The sequence below is a fragment of the Myodes glareolus genome, chromosome 26 (genome assembly GCF_982192425.1).
Source record: "Myodes glareolus chromosome 26, mMyoGla1.1, whole genome shotgun sequence".
Classification (NCBI taxonomy): domain Eukaryota; kingdom Metazoa; phylum Chordata; class Mammalia; order Rodentia; family Cricetidae; genus Myodes; species Myodes glareolus.
In genome coordinates this window covers 45,680,262-45,699,601 of record NC_142051.1, presented here as the reverse complement: position 1 = coordinate 45,699,601, position 19,340 = coordinate 45,680,262, and the positions used below count along the sequence as shown (strand labels likewise).

The 19,340-nt window shown below is 38.3% G+C and overlaps 2 protein-coding genes across 2 annotated transcripts; both read right to left on the bottom strand.

The window, feature by feature from the left end:
* Nucleotides 1-5,241: 5,241 nt before the first annotated feature.
* Nucleotides 5,242-6,171, bottom strand: LOC148117799 (olfactory receptor 4X1-like). The gene has a single exon (XM_087901901.1). It carries the CDS (start codon nucleotides 6,169-6,171, stop codon nucleotides 5,242-5,244), a length of 930 nt encoding a protein of 309 aa, XP_087758027.1.
* Nucleotides 6,172-14,154: 7,983 nt separating this feature from the next.
* Nucleotides 14,155-15,084, bottom strand: LOC125400874 (olfactory receptor 4X2). Its single transcript, XM_087902166.1, has one exon. It carries the CDS (start codon nucleotides 15,082-15,084, stop codon nucleotides 14,155-14,157), a length of 930 nt encoding a protein of 309 aa, XP_087758292.1.
* Between the last annotated feature and the right edge of the window lie 4,256 nt (nucleotides 15,085-19,340).

Sequence of the window (19,340 nt, the reverse complement as noted above, 5' to 3'; positions counted from 1 at the left end):
AGGAGGGCAGACTAGAGGACAGAGTATGGAGAAGTAAGACTTAACATGAAAGACATTTGAAAATGGTTTACGGAAAGCTTCTTAACATACATACATCATGGCAGTCTCCGCCAGCCTTCAGGAAGTGAGATACCTGTCTTCAGGCTGTGCCCCACCATCACCATGCACTGAACTCGGTCCCTCCAAAACCCACTCTGACACCCAAACCCCATGCATCTGAACATCCTCCATGTGGTCAGTCTTCCACCACAACCCTAACAGACTACATAGGAACAGGCACAAACCTCACCCATTGGAAAAACAGCAGACTACATGGGCACAGGTGTAAACTACAGTAGCTGGAAGAATAGGCACAGGTATAAGCCATACCAGATGGAAGAAAAAGTAAGTAAATGCCAGTGTAACAATACATTCAAGCACTGAAAGTGCAGTATGGCACCACCAGAACCCAGTGATCCTGGGTTCAGCGAGACCTGAACATTCCAACGCAACTGAAACACAAGCAAATGAACTTAAAAGTATTTTATGAAAATGATAGGCTCTGAAATAGGAAATGAAAAGTTCCCTTAGGGAAGTTGAGGAAAAGAAACAAAAGAATAGAAGAAATCAATAAATTCCTTAAAGAAATAAAAAAAAAACAAGAAAAACCAATAAAACAGATGAAGTAAACAGTTAAATACTTGAAAATTGAAATAAAAACAGTAAAGAAAACACAAATCCAGGGAGTTCTGGAAAAGGAGAATCTGGGGAAGTGAATAGGAACTACAGATGTATTCATTACCAATAGAATACAAGAGATGAAAGTGAAGATTTCAAGCATTGAAGATACAATAGAGGAAATAGATTCAGCAGTCAAAGAAAATGTTAAATCCCATAAGTTCCTAACACAAAACATTCAGGAAATCTGAGACTCCATGAAAAAAACCTAAGAATAATATGGATAGAAGAAAGAGAAGAATTCCAACTTAAAAGCACAGAAAACATATTCAACAAAATCACAGAAGAAAACTTCCCCAACCTAAAGAAGGACATGCCTATAAATGTACAAGAAGCTTACATAACACCAACTAGAATGAACCAAAGGAAAGAAAAGTTCTCTCACCATATAATAATTAAAACATTAAACATACAGAATAGGAAAAGAATTTTGAGAGCTTCAAAGGAAAAAAGTCAAGTAACAAATTAAAGCAGACCTACCAGAATTACATCCAACTACTCAATGGAGATTCTAAAAGCCAGAAGGACCTGGAAAGACATTCTACAGACAATAAGGGGCAATGGATGCCAACCCAGACTACTATACACAACAAAATTTTCAATCAACAAAGATAGAGAAAACAAGACTCTTTTATAACAAAACCAGATTTAAATGATACCTATCCAAAAATACAGCACTGCAGAAAGTACTAGAAGGAACTCAGTTACATTCACAAAAAAACCCACAGGCAATAGATAATTTCACAACAGCAAAATTCAAAGAAGTGAAACATACACACTACTACCACCACCACCAAAACCAAAAAATTAGCAGGAATTAACAATCACTGGTCAAGAACATCTATTAATATCAATGGACTCAATTTGCCAATAAAAGGACAGGCTGACAAAATGGATATGAAAACAGGATTCATCCTTCTGCTGCACACAAGAAATACACCATAACTTCTAAGACACAAATCCTCAGAGTAAAGGGTTGGAAAAAATTTTTCCATCAAATGGACCTAAGATACAAGCCAGTGTACCTATCGTATATCTATACGATAACGTATAACAAAAGGTACTTCAAATTAAATTAACCAAAAGAGATGAAGAAGGACATTTCATATTTCATCAAAGGAAAAAAATTCATCAGGATGAAGTCTCAATTCTGAACATCTATGCCCCACATACAAAGGTGTAAAAGAAACATTTCAAAAGTTTAAATCACACATCAAACTCCCACATGTTAATAGTGTGAGACTTTAACCAACACCCCACTTTCACCAACAGACAGGTATTCCAGACAGAAACTTAACAGAGAAACAATGGAACTAACAGATGTTATGACTCAAATGATCCTAATAGACATCTACAGAATATTTCACCCCAACACAAAAGAATATACCTTCTTCTCAGCATCTCATAGAACATTCTCTGGAACTGACCACATATCAGTCACAAAACAAATCTAAACAGATACTAAAAATTTGAAATAACTCCTTGTATATTATCAGACCACTATGGGCTAAAGTTAGAGATCAACAACAACACAAGCTACAAGAAGCCTACAAACTCATGAAAACAGAACAACTCTCAACTGAACCACCACTGGGTCAAGGAAAAAATAAAGAAATTAAAAACTTTCTAGAATTCAATAAAAATGAATTTAAAACATACACAAACTTATGGGGCATAAGGAAAGCAGTGCTAAGAGGAAAGTTCATAGCACTAAGTTTTTACATAATTAGGAGAAATTTCACACAAGTGACTTAACAACACACCTGAAAGCTCTAGAACAAAAAGAAGCAAACTCATGCAGAAAGACTAGATGACAGGAAATAAACTCAGGGCTGAAATCAATAAAGTCGAAATAAATAGAACAATACAAAGAATCAATGAAACAAACAGTTGGTTCTTTGAGAAAACCAACAAGATACACAAATCTTTATCCAAACTAGCCAAAAGGCAGACAGAGAATATCCAAATTAAGAAAATCAGAAATGAAAAGGAGGACATAACAACAGACTCTGAGGAAAAACAGAAAATCATTAGTTCATACTTCAAGAACCTGTACTCCACAAAATTGGAAAATCTTAAAGAAATGGAAAACTTTCTTGAGAGATACACATACCAAACTTAAATCAAGTTCAGATAAACAGCTTAAACAGACTTGTAACCCCCAAGAAAACAGAAACAGTTATTAAAAGTCTCCCAACCAAAAAGAACTCAGGGCCAGATGGTTTCAGCCAGATGGTTTCTATCAGAATTTCAAAGAACAGCTAATACAAAATCTCCTCAAATTGTTCCACACAATAGAAACAGAAAGAATATGACCAAATTTATTTTATGAGTACACAGTTACCCTGATACTGAAACCAAGCAAAGATGTACAAAAGAAAGAGAATTATAGACCAATCTACTTCATGAACATTGATGCAAAAGTACTCAAAACAATACTAGCAAACTGAATCTAAGAACACATAAAAAAAATCATCCACCATTATCAAGTTGACTTCATCCCAGAGATGCAGGATGTTTCAACATAGGAAAATTTGTCAATGTAATCTACCATATAAACAAACTGAAAAAAAAACACATATTTATTTCATTAGAATCTGCAAAGCCTTAGCTCTAACTTCTTATTGGCTAACTCTTACATCTTAATTTAACCCATCTCTGTTAATCTGTGCATCATCATGAGGTCATGGCCTACCAGCAAAATTTTGCTGTGTCTATCTTTGGCGGTGGCACCAAGACTTCACCCTAACTCCACCTTCTTCCTCCCAGAATTCAATTTAGTTTTTCTTGCCTAGCTAAGTTCTGCCTTGTTATAGGTCCAAAGCAGTTTCTTTATTTACTAATGGTAATCAAAGCATACAGAGGGGAATTGCACATCACAATAACAACTAGTCTGGCAAGGTTTGCCCAGTAGTGCAATAGTGGCATCAATATTATGACAGTAACCAACCACCTGCTTAGATTTCAGACCTACTTCATGAGACAGAACTCATTTGTGTTATGACCAACATAGCAAAGAACACATTGCTAGGTATATCATAGGCACATCTGCAACACAAGTCCTGTACCTAAGGTTCAGAGATCATTGTAGAAGAGGGACCCCATAAGAGCCAGAGAAGCAAGGCGTTTGCTGTGAGGTTGTCTCCTAGAAATGTCAGAAATTACAACCATCAAGTCTCACCCTTCATGGCTGCCTTAACAAAGCTGAACAAAGATGACACCAATGGACATGCTAGCATGGAAGAGGGAAAGCTCACTAGGCTTCAACCCTAGACAAAGAACTGCTGGCAACTGAGGCATGCTGAGAGTGGGAGAAGTAGTCTTTGCTTGGGAAGAGCACACCAACTGGTTATCCAAAACCAAATGGTCAGCCCTGAAAACATAAAAATACAATTAACATTTATACAGGCTGAATGGGCTGTGTTTATTTATTTTAAATACATACACACATACACACACACACACACACACACACACACACATATATATATATATACATATATATTAAAGAAAAAGAGGACATAAATTTTACAGGAAGTGGGGTAGGATGCTACATGGGATGGTTGGAAGGGAGGAGATGAAAGGGGAAATTATTTTCAAAAGCAGTACTTAGGTGCTGTTAATGCAGGATTTTAGTTGCTTTTTCTCAACCTTCTACCAATCTGCCCTTGACATTGGACTTACAATAATTCTACTACTCCAGGTACTGGTGCACTCTTAAAAAAAAATTCTGATTTTTAGTTATTGATTCATACACCCAGAAGAAACTCAGTTTTTGGGTCAAGGATTCATGTTCTCTGTCTCTGTCTCTGTCTCTCTCTCTCTCCCACACACACACACACATTTTATCACTACAATATTCAAGGTGCAGGGAAGCATTTGATATGATTCTGAATAGTTTTGGTGAATCTAATATAATTTAATTATATTTGTTTATTTACAGTTACTTTGAATCTATGACATTTGTTTGTTCTTTCATATATTCATTCATTTACAATAGCTTTGTTATTTTCTCAGAGTTTTGAATTCTGTTTGTATTGTGTTACTACACAGCTTCTAAGTCCCAAGATAAGAAAATATATTTCTGTAACATCTTTTAGTTGCTTTCATTGTTTTCATTTTCCATAACTAGTATATATTCATTCACTCATTTGATCAGTTAATATTAATGGAATACCAACAAAGTGCCAAAAAATGTAGCAGATACTTGAGATACATCGGAAAACAAAACTATGAACACTGGCTCTTCATTTTCCTCTTTTTTTGTCTCCTTCCTCAATCTTCCCAGACTGGCTTGGGATACTGAAGAAGTTCACATTTCCAGACTTGCCAATCTACCTCAAGGCCATTCTGGCACTAGAATATCCCTCTTACTCCACTCTAGATATCTTCACTGTTTTCTATGGACATAAATATGAGGGAATGTAAATTTCAATAAGACCATTGTCAAACAAGGCAGAGATCTAGGGAGACCTGAGCTACCCCCCAACTTCCCATCTACTGTCCCTGTTTTGCCCAAATTTTCTACTTTTCTTCCCAAGTCGTCTTCCTCCATGCAAGTCTCTTCATGGCATTTTTTACCTCAGAGTTCCTGAAAGAGTAAATAATGGGGTTCAAGAGAGGTGTGACAACTGTATAAAACACAGCCACGATCTTGTCCACAGGGAAGGTGATGCAGGGTCTCATATAGACAAAAGAACAGGGTATGAAGAACAGACCCACCACAGCAAGGTGAGAGGCACAGGTAGAGAGTGCCCTACGCCGTCCTTCTGCCGTGTGGCTCCTCAGGGAATGCAGGATGACCACATAAGAAGCCAGAAGCACTGCAAAGCTGATCACTGAGATGGAGCCACCATTGATGATGATTAGCAGACTAATGAGGAAGGTGTCTGAGCAAGCCAACTTCAACATTGGGTGGACGTCACAGAAGTAGTGGTCAATGATGTTGGGACCACAAAAGGGCAGTTGGAAAATGAGGAACGCTTGTCCAGCAGAATGCAACAAGCCCCCACTCCATGCTGCCCCTACCAGTAGGCCACATACTCTTCGATTCATGATGGTGACATAGTGCAAAGGCTTGCAGATGGCCACATAGCGGTCATAGGCCATCACTGTCAAAAGAAAGATTTCAGTGCCACCAAAGAAATGGAGGAAAAATATCTGTGTGATGCAGCCCTGAAGGGAAATGACTTTCCTTTTGAGCAAAGAGTCAAAGATGAGCTTGGGGGCTGTGACAGAACAGTAACAGAGCTCTACCAATGACAAGTAGCTGAGGAAGAAATACATAGGGGAAGAGAGTCCTTTGCTGGTCATAACAGTTACCACAATGAGGCCATTGCCCAGCACAATGGCTACATATATCAGGAGAAACATCACAAAAATAACCTTCTGTACATGCTGACTCTGGGAAAACCCCAGAAAAATTATTTCTGTTATATTGCTTGTAACTGCCATGTTTTAAAGCACTGTTTCTGAGAACCTAGAATCACAGAAATTAGAATCAGAATTCACCAGAAATGAGAGGCATTCTCTTGGCTTTCTGGTCTGGTCTCTCTTCTCCCTCCCTCCCTCCCTCTCTTTCTTTCTCCCTGTTTCCCTCCATCTGTCTCTTCTTCCCTCCCTTGTTCCTTTCCTCCCTACCTCCCTGTTTGATTTGGGTTTTTTCAAAGTAAAGATTCCATGACACAGTGATTAAAATAGCAATTACCAACTGCTGGATATTAGTCTCAGGTTGAAATTTGACTTTGTAATTCTCTTCATACATAGGAATTACCTGACTATCCTCAAAAATGGAGGGAAGATATGCATGATCCAGCTCAAATCTTGAATCTCTGACTCGTAGTGACTTAACTGATGACACAGTCCTGCCCAACAACAGAACAGGATCACATTCTACAAGGAGTGATTTCTCAACTCTAATTATTCTGCAGTTGGCAAAACTTACCAGCCTCCAGAATTTATATATGCTAAAGTCAAATTATATTGTATCAAAGCATAATTGAGTATACTTCAATCTACATTATCTTAAAGTACTCTTGCAGTGTAGGCATGCATAACATTACATTTAGAAATGTTCAGTGTTCCAGGATTCTGATACAGGAATCTTCCACCCAACACATGCACAGAAATGATGTGTATAGAGGCCAGAGGTAACTCTCAGGTGAAATTCCTCAGAAGTGCCATTCACATTATTTTTTGAGACAGTGTTTCTCACTGGATCATGGGTCTTGCGCATTCTGCTAGATTAGCTGGCCAGTAAACCTGAAATATCCACCTGTCTCTGCCTCCTCAGCACTGAGATTATAAATAAGTACCATCACATCTTGTTTTTTACCTGGTTGTTCGGAATCAAATTCAGGTCCTCATTCTTTCATGGCGAGCACTTTCCCAACTGACCTATCTCCTATCCCTGATTTCATTTGGATTGGGCTGGACTGGGCTGGTTTGGCTTAGTTTGAGTTTAAGATTATTGATATGTAATATATCTTTATAATACAAATATCTTAAAAAGCTATAAATTAAATGCATTTGGGTGGGACAACAATAAAGGAGCCAACATCTAAGAGGAACTAAAAACGTGTTTGAGGGAATTTCATAAAGGGTCATCAGCCAAGTTAAACATGGACAAAAATGATGACATATCACCTATGGGGTATAAATAATTTTAATTATAATTTCTTATTTATTGGAGACAAAGTAAAAGACTGAAAGATAAGTGAACATTCTTATCAGGCAGAAAGCTAACTGGATACTTCTAGGATTTGTAGCTAATGAAACTTTAAACAGAATTGAACATAGAAGCTTAAATTAAATTCACCCAATAAACAATTTCCTTGAGAACCTTTCAGATCTTTCTAATGAATCCAACACCTACTTTGTGACTTCCTGCCTGACACTTCTTATCTTAGAATCTCATGTTCTGTGCTGTTCTGAAAGATGAAATTGACCCAGCTGCCCGTGTCCAGTATTCCCTCTCTCCAACTTTTTCTCCAAAGACATATCAATGAGGTGTAGATAAATAAAACACAGGGACCTCTTCCTCCATTTTATTTTGCTCAATAATCATAAACTGTGCTGCACTAGCACTCAATCACTGAATACCATCTCCAGACCCAAAATTCAGGTTTCTGCATAGGCTGAGCTCCATTCAGGCTCAGATGACGTTAATACCTTTGTGTCCTCTAGAAAATGTCAGTCTTAGCCAAGGTGCTTAAATTTCTCAAAAGAATATTTTTTAAAAAAAAATGTAGCAGCAATTATTTATAAAACTATCATTGCAAATTATTCAACCAGAATCTTGTTTTAAAAAAAAACTAACTCTATCATCTGCTCTAAATCAAGCTGCAAGCTTTTTAGTCAGACGACAAGACTCTGACAAAATGATACATAAGGCGATCTCATCTGCTAATAGAGAGCAATTCTGAGACAGGCTTTCCGTTTATGAAAGCTTGTGAAGCAGGGATATCAACAATGAAATAAGCCAGTGAAGGGATTAGGTGTGCTGTGCAGCTGGTAGAGTGCTTACCTAGCATGTAGAAAGCTCCAGCATCACATAAAACTGGATGTGATGGTTCATTCCCATAATCCCAGCACTTGGAGGTGAAGTCAAGAAGATCAGAAGTTCAAGATGATCCTCGGCTACCTAGAAAGTACAAGGCCAACCTGGGATATGTGAGACCTTGTTAAAGACTGAAGGAGATAGGGAAATAAGAAGGAAGGGGTAGAAGAAATGTGCCAGTGTTTGAAAGGCCCCACCCTAGTGTCTGTTCATCCTCGGAAGAGCTCAGTGAATGCAAGACTTGAAATCTGCTCCACCCAAAGAGACTCACCAGTTGTCATTAATGCTGATACCCCTGTGTGTCAACTCTAACACTTAATGACCTCATTCGGAAAATGACAGGGAAATACAATGGGACAATTCTACCCTAAAGCCTATGAAAAGGAAGTTAGAAATGTTTGCTGGACCAAAAGTCCTGAACCATTTAGGTGTGAGGGATGAAGAATTTAAATCAGAGAGCTGAATTTCCTGAGCATAGCATGCCCAGGGAGTTCCTAACAACAGCAAAAGCCAAGTTCATATTTACTTCATTCAGAGTTAAGAGAGCTCTCTCTAATTAATCCAATTAGAAAGCCAAGATTTCTACTTGCCCCTTATGATTGGCCCCGGCTGATCTGGCCCCAAAGGTCCTCCATTCTGTATTCTGAGGTGAGTGACAGAGAAGGATCCACCATCTCAGCCCACTAGGACATCCTTGTGGGGGCTCCAGGTGGCCTCTGCTACCCTCTCACACCTCATTGTACCCATGATGTCAACAATTGCCAAGAAAACTTCAGACAAAGAAATCCAGGCTACCTCACACACATACTTTAAACAACACAGACATAGAATGATCTCTGAGATCATCTACTCAATCATTGTGAAGATGAGAGAGTAACCAATGTGGACATAGTAGCACAGCTACGCCAACTGTCTCTTAATAACTGTTGTAAGAGTCTTACAATTATATATTTTTACAATTATAAGCATTTGCCAGCAAATTCCCAAACATGGTGGAGGGGCATCAGAAAGAGTAGAGTTTCTTTACTACAAGGTGTAATTTCCAAAGCAACAGCACACTGAATTTGCATTTCTGTATCTTTCTACTTTTCTAATGTCTCATATAGGGAAAGTGACAACAACGGGCATTCCCAATTGATAGATTGAGCAAAGAGAGCTCAGAAAGGTAAGGAAAATTGTTCAAACCTATAAAACTCATAAATGATTCTATTGAATCAGAAAGAGGAGGAAGAGGAGAAAGAGAAGGAGAAGAAGAAGGAGAAGAAGAAAGGAATGTAGAATAATTAGAACAAGAATGAACTGGAACAGAAATTTGTAACAGAGAATTGGAATTGAAACAGAATAAGAGCTAAAAATCTGTAGACAATTAGGACAAGAAAATAATAATTTAAAAAAAAACAGTGAACAAACCTGACTGGAACTACAAGCATGTGAGCTCATTCCATTTCCTCTTAGGCTAGAAATTTTCTAAGTTCCTTTCACTACACTGAGGCAACCTAACCAAATCCCGGGAGAAAGTCAGCAGAGCTGGACTCTGGTGGCTTTTGATAAATAAAAATATTCACAGCAAAATAAAAATAAAGGTTAGAGATAACCTTAATTTTCTTCATTGTACTGAAACTTTCATTGGGCATAAATACATTAAAAGAGTGTGTTGAATACCTTAAGCAAATATGATTGAAATGATGCTTCATTTTTATTTAAGAGTTATTTATATTTTCTGGGAATTTTATACATGAGCACATTGCATCTTTATCACCCCTTCTCCTTCTTTTACACCAAGTCCTCCACACCCCTTCCCAAATCATAATCTCTTTTTAAATTGTTCCAGTTATATACACATGCATAAGTGTGTGTACACACACACACACACACATATATATACATATATATGTATATATATATATATATATATATATTCACACCTGTATATATAACCTACTGAGTTCATTTAGCTTTGCTCATATGTTGTGTTCCCAACCATGACCACTTTGAATTGGACAACCTATGTGGAAATTTGTGCCTGAAGACAATTGACCCTTAGCAAATAATAACTTCATACACCTCTTCATCTAGGAGTAGAACCATGTGGAATTTTCCCCAGCTTCATTGGCACATCAACAAAAAAATAATTCAAAATAAATAAAATCTGTCCCTACTATATACAAGGCTCTGAGTTAAAATTCAGGTTCCTATCTCTAACTCACCAATAATAAAATAATTAAGCACATGACTTTCACAAACCTATATTTATACCCAAAATACCTTGAATACTTTATATGTTCAATTAGAAAGTTCCATATTTTAGGACTTTATAGTCTACATACGGTTTTAAAGAGTTTAGTAATTGTGCTGGCAAAAGGGCAAGTGTGATAAACAGAAGCACCACAAAAGTATTTATTATTCAATATTTAAAGTAGATTGCTTAAAATACTAATAGTATAGGTTTCAAATATTGATTTTGAAATCTTCAAGCAAATACAACAAATGTATACAATCAGAAGAGTTCATCTGTTTTAATTTTGCTTAATCATTCAGTTATGCTTACTCACAAGATTATAATTTGTGTTCAGTTCTAAAGATTTAATGTTTCTGTCATGAATAAGATATCATATATACAACATGTATATTATATTATTAAAGTATTTAATGTCATTGTCAATTATGCCTAATATAAAGAAAAGTAGTTCGTTTCACAGCTCTTAAAATAAAGAATCCAATTATCACAGCACATCTCCAAACATTTTATTGGGTTTATTTATTTTTTTTTAATTAAAAATTTCCACCTCCTCCCCTTCTCCCTATTCCCTCTCCCACTCCATCTCCCCCTCCCTCTACAGTCCTAAGAGCAGTCAGAGTTCCCTGCCTTGTGGGAAATCCAAGGTCCTTCCCCCTCCATCCAGGTCTAGGAAGGCGAGCATCCAGACAGACTAGGCTCCCACCAAGCCAGTACATGCAGTAGAATCAGAATGCAGAGTCATTGTCCTTGGCTTCTCAGTCAGCCCTCATTGCCAGCCACATTCAGAGAGTCCGGTTTGATCACATGCTCCATCAGTCCCAGTCCAGCTGGGACTCCCATTAGATCAGTTCCACCATCTCAGTGGGTGGACGCACCCCTCGTGGTCCTGACTTCCTTGCTCATGTTCTCCCTCCTTCTGCTCCTCATTTGGACCTTGGGAGCTCAGTCCAGTGCTCCAATGTGGGTCTCTGTCTCTATCTCTATCCATCGCCAGATGAAGGTTCTATGGTGATATGCAAGATATTCATCAGTGTGGCTATAGCATAGGGCCAGTTCAGGTGCCCTCTCCTCAGCTGCCTAAGGAACAAGTTGGGAACATCTCCTTGGACACCTGGGAACCCCTCTGGTGTCAAGTCTCTCCAAACATTTTATTGGATTTATTTTAAATCTAATTTTTACATTTCAATGTTTCTGTAATGGTTTATTGTTATCAATATATACTACATAAATCACAACTTTAATTTTTATTAATATCCATCCAGATAGTTATGCAAACCAATCACAGTTACTCTCCCTGCCTGCTCTACTTTATGTTACTAATAAATTGTTGTGACAAATGTATATATTTTAAAATTTTTGAAAACTTCCACACATTGTCTTTCTATCCCTAGCACTTCAGTGAGCAAATCCTAATCCAAAGATGCTCTCTAAGATAGATGGTGTCATTTTCAAGTTAGCAAACTAATATTTACACAATCCCACTGCTTCGTCTAGAAAGTCTGATCCAGAGCATGTATCACATTCAGTTGTCATCAGCTCATAAAGGGAAAAAAGCTCTTTTGTGTGATATAGCATGCCATTTCTTAGCCACTTGTTTCTCTCTTTTTTTCTCTAATAAAAAATAGATGGGAAAGACTCACAAGGTTCAACCTAGAAATCATCATTAGGAATTCTTTTTTTTTTAAAGTGGAAAACAAAAATACATTCATTATGAAGCTTGCATCCCTAAGAGGGAAGCCAGAGTGAACTGCTGGAAACACTGTTGACAGCCCAAAGAGAAGCTGAGGGAAACAGAGAAGACAGAGAATGCTAGAAAGCTGCATAAGCCTATCAGTGCCCCCAATCAGCAGGAAGTAGCCTGGAAAACAATGCTCACATTCCCAAGAAATGGATTATGGATGTTTTTCTTTCTTTAGAGAGTTGATTAGAAGTTGTTAAAAATAATGGTCAGGAAGAAAGCTAAACAAAGGAGACTAGATTCAGAATTTTTTTTTTGAAAAAAAGGGAGAAGTGCTATGGAACAATGGGCTGGAGAGAAACCTCTGTCAACAACTGGGTTTGCACACAGTTCTACATGTGATAAAATGTAACATGTAGCATCTTAGAGACATGTTCACTTAAGCATCTTCGGGGATACAGTTGAGTCCTGCTACTCAATTAACTTCTTCCTGAATAAACAATTTAAAAAGAAACTTCAACTGTAGGCATTTGTTGAAGGATGTTCAGAGGAAACCTAGGCTCCTACATGTGATTTCCTGGAGAGTCTAGACAGGATTTCCACAGCCAGCCATTGCTAACAGCTGGATCTTATTGTGGTCTGCCAAGCAACAAAAGGCATCTTCAATCTCTCATTAGAAAACAAATGTTTCGAAGGAATAAGAATAAAATAAAACAAAACAAAAACTAACACACAGGAATAGAACAAAACAAAGGAAAAGAACCAAAAAAAAAAAAGAAAGAAAGACAAATGACACAGATATGGAAGCAGAGAAACACTCATTAAACACTTAGGAATCCCATAAAAACACTAAACAGGAAGTTTTATATATATGCAAAAGACCTGTGACATTAAAAAGAATATTCATATATACATTTAAAAGAGTGTGTGAATGTGTGTATGTGTGTGTGTGTGTGTGTATGCGTGTGTGTGTGTGTGTGTGTGTGTGTGTGTGTGTGTGTAGACAGGGCTTTTTTGTGTAACAGTCCTGTCCTAGAACTCACCTTGTAGACCAGGCTAGCCTCAAACTCACTGAGATCTGCCTGCCTCTGTCTCCAAGTGCTGGGATTAAAGGCTTGAGCCACCATCACCCAGAGATAAAATTTTTAAAAAGAAAAAAGAAAGCTCTGACACATTATGAGACAAGAAAAGTCCAAAGATCTCACTGAGTTTGCTTTCGGTTGGCCATTTATTTCTGGGCATACAGCCTACCCTTAAGAGTAATTTGAAGGGGAAACAATTTTTCAATCTTTCTTTCTCTCTATTTTTTTTTAATAGTAAATGCCAGCATGCTGCAAAACACCATTGAGTTTGATTTTCTCTATTACAAAATTATACTTAGGTTGCATATTTTGGAAATAATAGCACAGTAATAATGTTGTGTGTCTCTAGAGCACACCATATAATGAGTTGTGCTCCATCAGTTTATCTTGTTACTGGAGTGATGTTCACTTTGGGAAATCGTGTAAGAGATAGTTAAGAAGTTACATGTTTCCTTTTGCAATTAACAAACATCTGTCAAGACAAGGTGAGATAGCTCATCCATTCATTCATTTCTTAGTCAAAAAGGATACTATTCTGTTAAGCGAAGTGTTTTTTTTTCTATCACGCTTACATTCGTAAGACAATTTGCTCAAAGTAACCGACCTTGTGAAGCAAAGGTATTTCTGTCCTGTGTCACAGTAAAATTACAATAGGAAGTGAATCTAAACTAAAATAAGTATAATCTATTATTCTGCTACAAATATTTGCTACAGTATTATGGAGAGTGATAGGAATGTAACAATCTAAAATAGTTATGTAAAGGTATTTCCATAAAAGGAACTAATTTACAAGTATTTTCTAAGATGCCAATTCTTCCAATCACAGGGCCCCATCAATTTGGACTCAGCACCATTACAATACTGATAACCAATATCCAGACTATTTCTCATCTACTTTGATTGTCCTGATCCATAGCATCTTCATGGCTTTCTTCACTTCCGCATTTCTCAGGGAGTAGATGACAGGGTTGAGGAGGGGAGTTATCACTGTGTAGAACACAGCTACCATCTTGTCTATTGGCAGTGTAGCAGAAGGTCTCATGTAGATGAAAACACAGGGACCAAAGAACAATATAACTACAGTGATATGGGACCCACAGGTGGAAAGGGCTTTGCACCGTCCCTCAGAGCTTTGAGTCCTCAGATGAAACAAGATAACCACATAGGATGCTAAAAGAACCACAAAACTGACCACAGACAGTGTTCCCCCATTGACAACAATTAGCAGACCAATGAGGAAAGTGTCTGAGCAGGCAAGTTTAAGCACAGGAAGCAAGTCACAAAAATAATGGTCAATGACATTGGGGCCACAGAAGGGTAAGTGGAAGATAAGAAGGATCTGGGCAAAGGAGTGCACAAAGCCTCCCATCCATGCTGTTCCCACAAGGACAGCACACACCTGTCTGTTCATGATGCTGGTGTAGTGCAGGGGCTTGCAGATGGCCACATAGCGGTCATAGGCCATCACCGTGAGCAGGAAAATCTCAGCACCACCAAAAAAATGCATGAAGAAAAGCTGTGTCATGCAGCCCCATACAGATATGGATTTCTTCTGAGCTAGGAGATCAAAGATGAGTTTGGGCACTGTTGTAGAGGAGTAGCAGATCTCCACAAAGGAGAGGCAGCCAAGGAAGAAGTACATGGGGGATTCAAGACTTCTGCTGGCTGCAACAGTGACCACCATGAGAAGATTCCCCAGAACAATGGCTGTGTACAAGAGCAGAAATATCACAAAGCAAACTCTCTGCACCTCTTGATTAGGAGAGAGTCCCAGAAAAATGAACTCAGTTACATTGTGTATGTTAGCCATGAGGGAGCAAGTTGGGTGGTATGATCTGAAATGATAGAAAAGACATCATAGAATAAGTAAATTTTTAATAAAATTCTTTGCAGGAAACCTGTGAACTAAGTATTTAAAATTGAGTAGGAGTTAATAATGAAAAGAAGAGTGCACCAAACAGATAAAGTGTTAATGCATTGTGTATGACTGGAATTCTGGAGAGAATAGCTAAATGTAAAACTGTGAGAAAAGAGCACCCCTGACATATGAAGGGGTGCATTGACTTCAGACTTTACCTATACAACAAGCAATCATCAAGGATGTGTCAGCTGAGGAGCATAGACTTGTTTCCAGACAGTGGAGTCAAAGAGGGATGACCAATTAAAAACTCAATAAATCCACTTATTGTTCAACATAGGGCATCTAGGATAGTATTGTCACATCCAAGTTAGATGCTTTTCTAGTACTTTTGAACATCTTTACTGTGCTTTCCCATACAGATTTCCTTCTTTGCCTTTCTCCAACCTCATTTTCATTTCTTGGTTTACAGGGGGGCTGGTATTCAATGTCTCACATACTCATTAGTGTCTTCAGAAGACATGTCCATGTTGTACCTCCTTGACACACCACACCCCTTAGAGAGACCTCAAGCCTGTACACAGTCATAGTCTGTGATCTTCATTCTGCTTCTCATTCGAATTCTCACTTTATATAGTTGTCTACTTGATGACATCATCATAGTTAAATCCATGCACAATTCTCTTCTTTGCTGGCATGCTCATTTCCTCCAAATCTGTGCCCCCATGTTAGTAGCCTGACATCGTTTATTAGTGTCAGCTGATGCTCTGGGGCATCATTTCCTAGAGACAGCTATCTATCCCCTCAGGAAATCACCCAGACTGCCACTAACTGACTTGAAACTATCCTGGTACTTGCTAGACTTTGTCCAAAGTAGTTGAGGACTGTATGTATCCACAGAGTCTCTCCTACAGCAAAATCCAGGGTACCTGACAGTAGGAGACAGATAACTTCGAATCATATCACAAAGCTTCCCCTCCTTCAGGAATCAAACTGGTGGTATGATTTAGTTCCCTACAGGCCCAAAGAGACATACTGGTACAAACACAGTAAAAGAGGGTGAAGACCAAAAAGTCCATTCATGGTAGAAGGCACTGATCATAAGATGGACTCACACATTTACGTTTTCTCAGGTGTCAATTGTGTGATATCTAGGAAGTTCTTTAACTTCTTAGAGGCTCAAATGTCAAACAATACCATGCAGAAAACACATGCTTCAGGGATTGAGAGCATAGATAAGTGCCACTCCCAATCTTCTGGTACAAATTAAGCTATCATCATATGACTTCTTGTGCCACATCCATAGGTTCTTACAGAGAATGATCTTTCTTATCTCATAACATTTTGAAATGATAGCACTTATCACACTGAATCATAATTATTTATGCAGTCATTTATCTAGCTATAGTGTGAGCTTCCTTAAGGTAGAGACTATTTCTTTCTCACTACTTCATTGCTAGTATGTTATGTATTGCATGGCACCACTCCCTTTACTTTCAAAGAACACTAAGTAATCACACATGAAAGAAACCCATGAACAAAAAACTAAAGTCACACCAGAGTTCTTCTGAGTTTACTGCTCTGAATATACATATGCAAAAGTCTCTGAATTCACACTGTTTCTTGGTAAGCCAACAGATAAACACTAAGCCAATTATAACCTAACCCTACCTCCCTGAAATAGCAGGATACATATGCTCCTCTTTCAGCTTTAGACTTGGAAATATAAAGAATATATATAGTTAAGGACTCAACTCTACCTGATTTTTAAGTAAAAGAAAAGTAGACTTACCTCCCAGATGTTCCATAGAAAACTGATCAATCAGACAGCCCAGCATTAAGTTCATGTTGCCTAGATGACACCAAGGGATAAGGCATGCTCAGGTGAGAGGAAGGAGCTCCCCAGAGATCTGTAGTCTCTTCCCTTCCAAATAAGACAGAATGCCTCATGGGAAGCAGAACCTCAAAAACCTCTATAGAAAACATTATATCGAGGGAAATACAAAGTAGTTGAATTTATCCAGTGTTCACAGAACACTGACCCATGAGGGTCTGTTAACAGTTGAGAATTTTTATACCCATCATAAATTTAATCTGGTGTCTTTGAATAAAATGACACTAATGATTAGGAAATATACATGTCAGTAAATTTAAAAAGGACATCTTGTCTGTGGTGGGAAAAAAATGAACAAACTGATGGAGGAGGGTTAACTGTCTATGTGCTACTTTCATTGGTTAATAAAGAAACTGCCTTGGCTTTTGATAGGACAGCAGCTTAGATAGGTGGAGTAGACAGAACAGGATGCTGGGAGGAAGAAGGCAATGAGGCAGTCGCCATGACTCTCCTCTCCTAGACAGCTGCAGGTTAGAATCCTCCTGGTAAGCCACCACCTCGTGATGCTACACAGATTATTAGAAATGGGTTAGATCAATATGTAAGAGTTAGCTAATAAGAGGCTACAGATAATGGGCCAAGCAGTGTTTAAAAGAATACAGTTTCTGTGTAATTATTTCAGGTGTAAAGCTAGCTGGGAGGCGGGCGTCGGGAAGTGGCCCACCGCTCCTTCTACAGAGTGGCGCCCAACGTGGTAACTAAATCCACTTAAAAAACCCGAGAGAGCTTAAAAATAAGGAAAAGAGAGTTTAACACAGAATTTGCTGTTTGCTAGGGCGTGTTGTAGAGAGATTTCCTGATTCAGCATTAGCGGCAGAAAAAAAGCTGCGCCATTTTAAACCGCGGCTTCCTAGGCCCTGTCGCCAGTGCAAACTCCAGCTATGGAGCATTTCTGGGCCCAGATGTTTGTGTTCCCACTCCGGCTCGGGACCAGGAGGAAAATACTCTGAGACCATGCCTGCTCTCCCTACCTGGGCAGACAGTGGGACCAGGCTTAGGCAGACGGGAGAGCATGGACGATTTCTGCGGCCATACAGAAAGGTGTTTGCAGGCTGTGCATTGCTCTGCGCATCAGATTTGGCTGTTACTTGGATGAAAAGAGTTTCTGTGCTGCACGCTCAGTCTCAGAATTAAACTGTTGAGTGCAGCTCCAATGTGGACCTGCTGTGTGCCTGGAACTGTGCTCGGCTCTGAGGCTGGAGTGGCTCTGGCTCCACTCCACCAGGCTAAACTGTGCTGACCTCAGGCATGGCTCTGGCTCCACTCCACCAGGCTAAACTGTGCTGACCTCAGGCAGGAACGATCGTAATTATCATAATAAAAGCACAGTTAAGGTTTAGACTGGAAATAGACAGTACCTTATTACCTCTACATGGTAGAACTTAAGTTTTTAAGAACTGCTTAGCATATTAAGAAGTGCTCCTGGATACTAAAAATATTACAGATTCACAATAGAACAGATTCAGACATACAAGACCTATAAATGGGTCACAGTGTTGGATGACTGTTCGTAGGCTTGGGAGAGAGAACAGAAAGAATATAGAGAATAAAGTTAATGCCTTAAAAAAAAGGTAAAGTCTTTAAAGAGACAGAGTACAGATAGTTATAGATTAAAAGAAATAAATAAAAATAAGCCACGTAAAAATGGAAAATTCACAGAGAGTCTGGATTCTGTACATTGTGTTTTCTTTAAAATTTTTGACTGTGAAGGAGCTAAGTACAGAGAGACATTTCATTATATGGGCTGCCAAGCTAAACCAGAATGGATATCATAAGGGTATAATGACTTTCAAATTTGGGTCAAAGGATATGATGCTTTGGAGAGGGTCTTCTTTTGTTTTCACAGAGGAGGAGACCCTGTGGATTGTTTCTATCCCAATATGGTATGATAGACCACATCCTCCTGAAAGGTTGCTGTGAACACCTTCAAGAAATTACTTCATTCAACTGCCAACTGAGATGAACCTAGCACACAGGTTATCATGAAAGACCTGATTAACAGCGCCCCCATACAGCAGGAAGAAGTTTGGAGAGAAATAACTGTGCCCATATTCCCAAATATTGCTTATAAATGTTCTTTTACATTTAAAGGGGGATATGATATAGATATTAATAATTTGCATTGGTATGGAATTAAGGTCAATTTTGTTATATATATATGTATTTCTGATCTTGATTAAGGTATTGTGATTGTGTAGTTCATTTAAAAATGTAATATAGGTTGTTAATGGATAATTATCGATAATAGTCAATCTTGTAGTCATGTTAGTTAGATTTTCTAGATATATAGAGATATATTTCAATTAGATAGGCA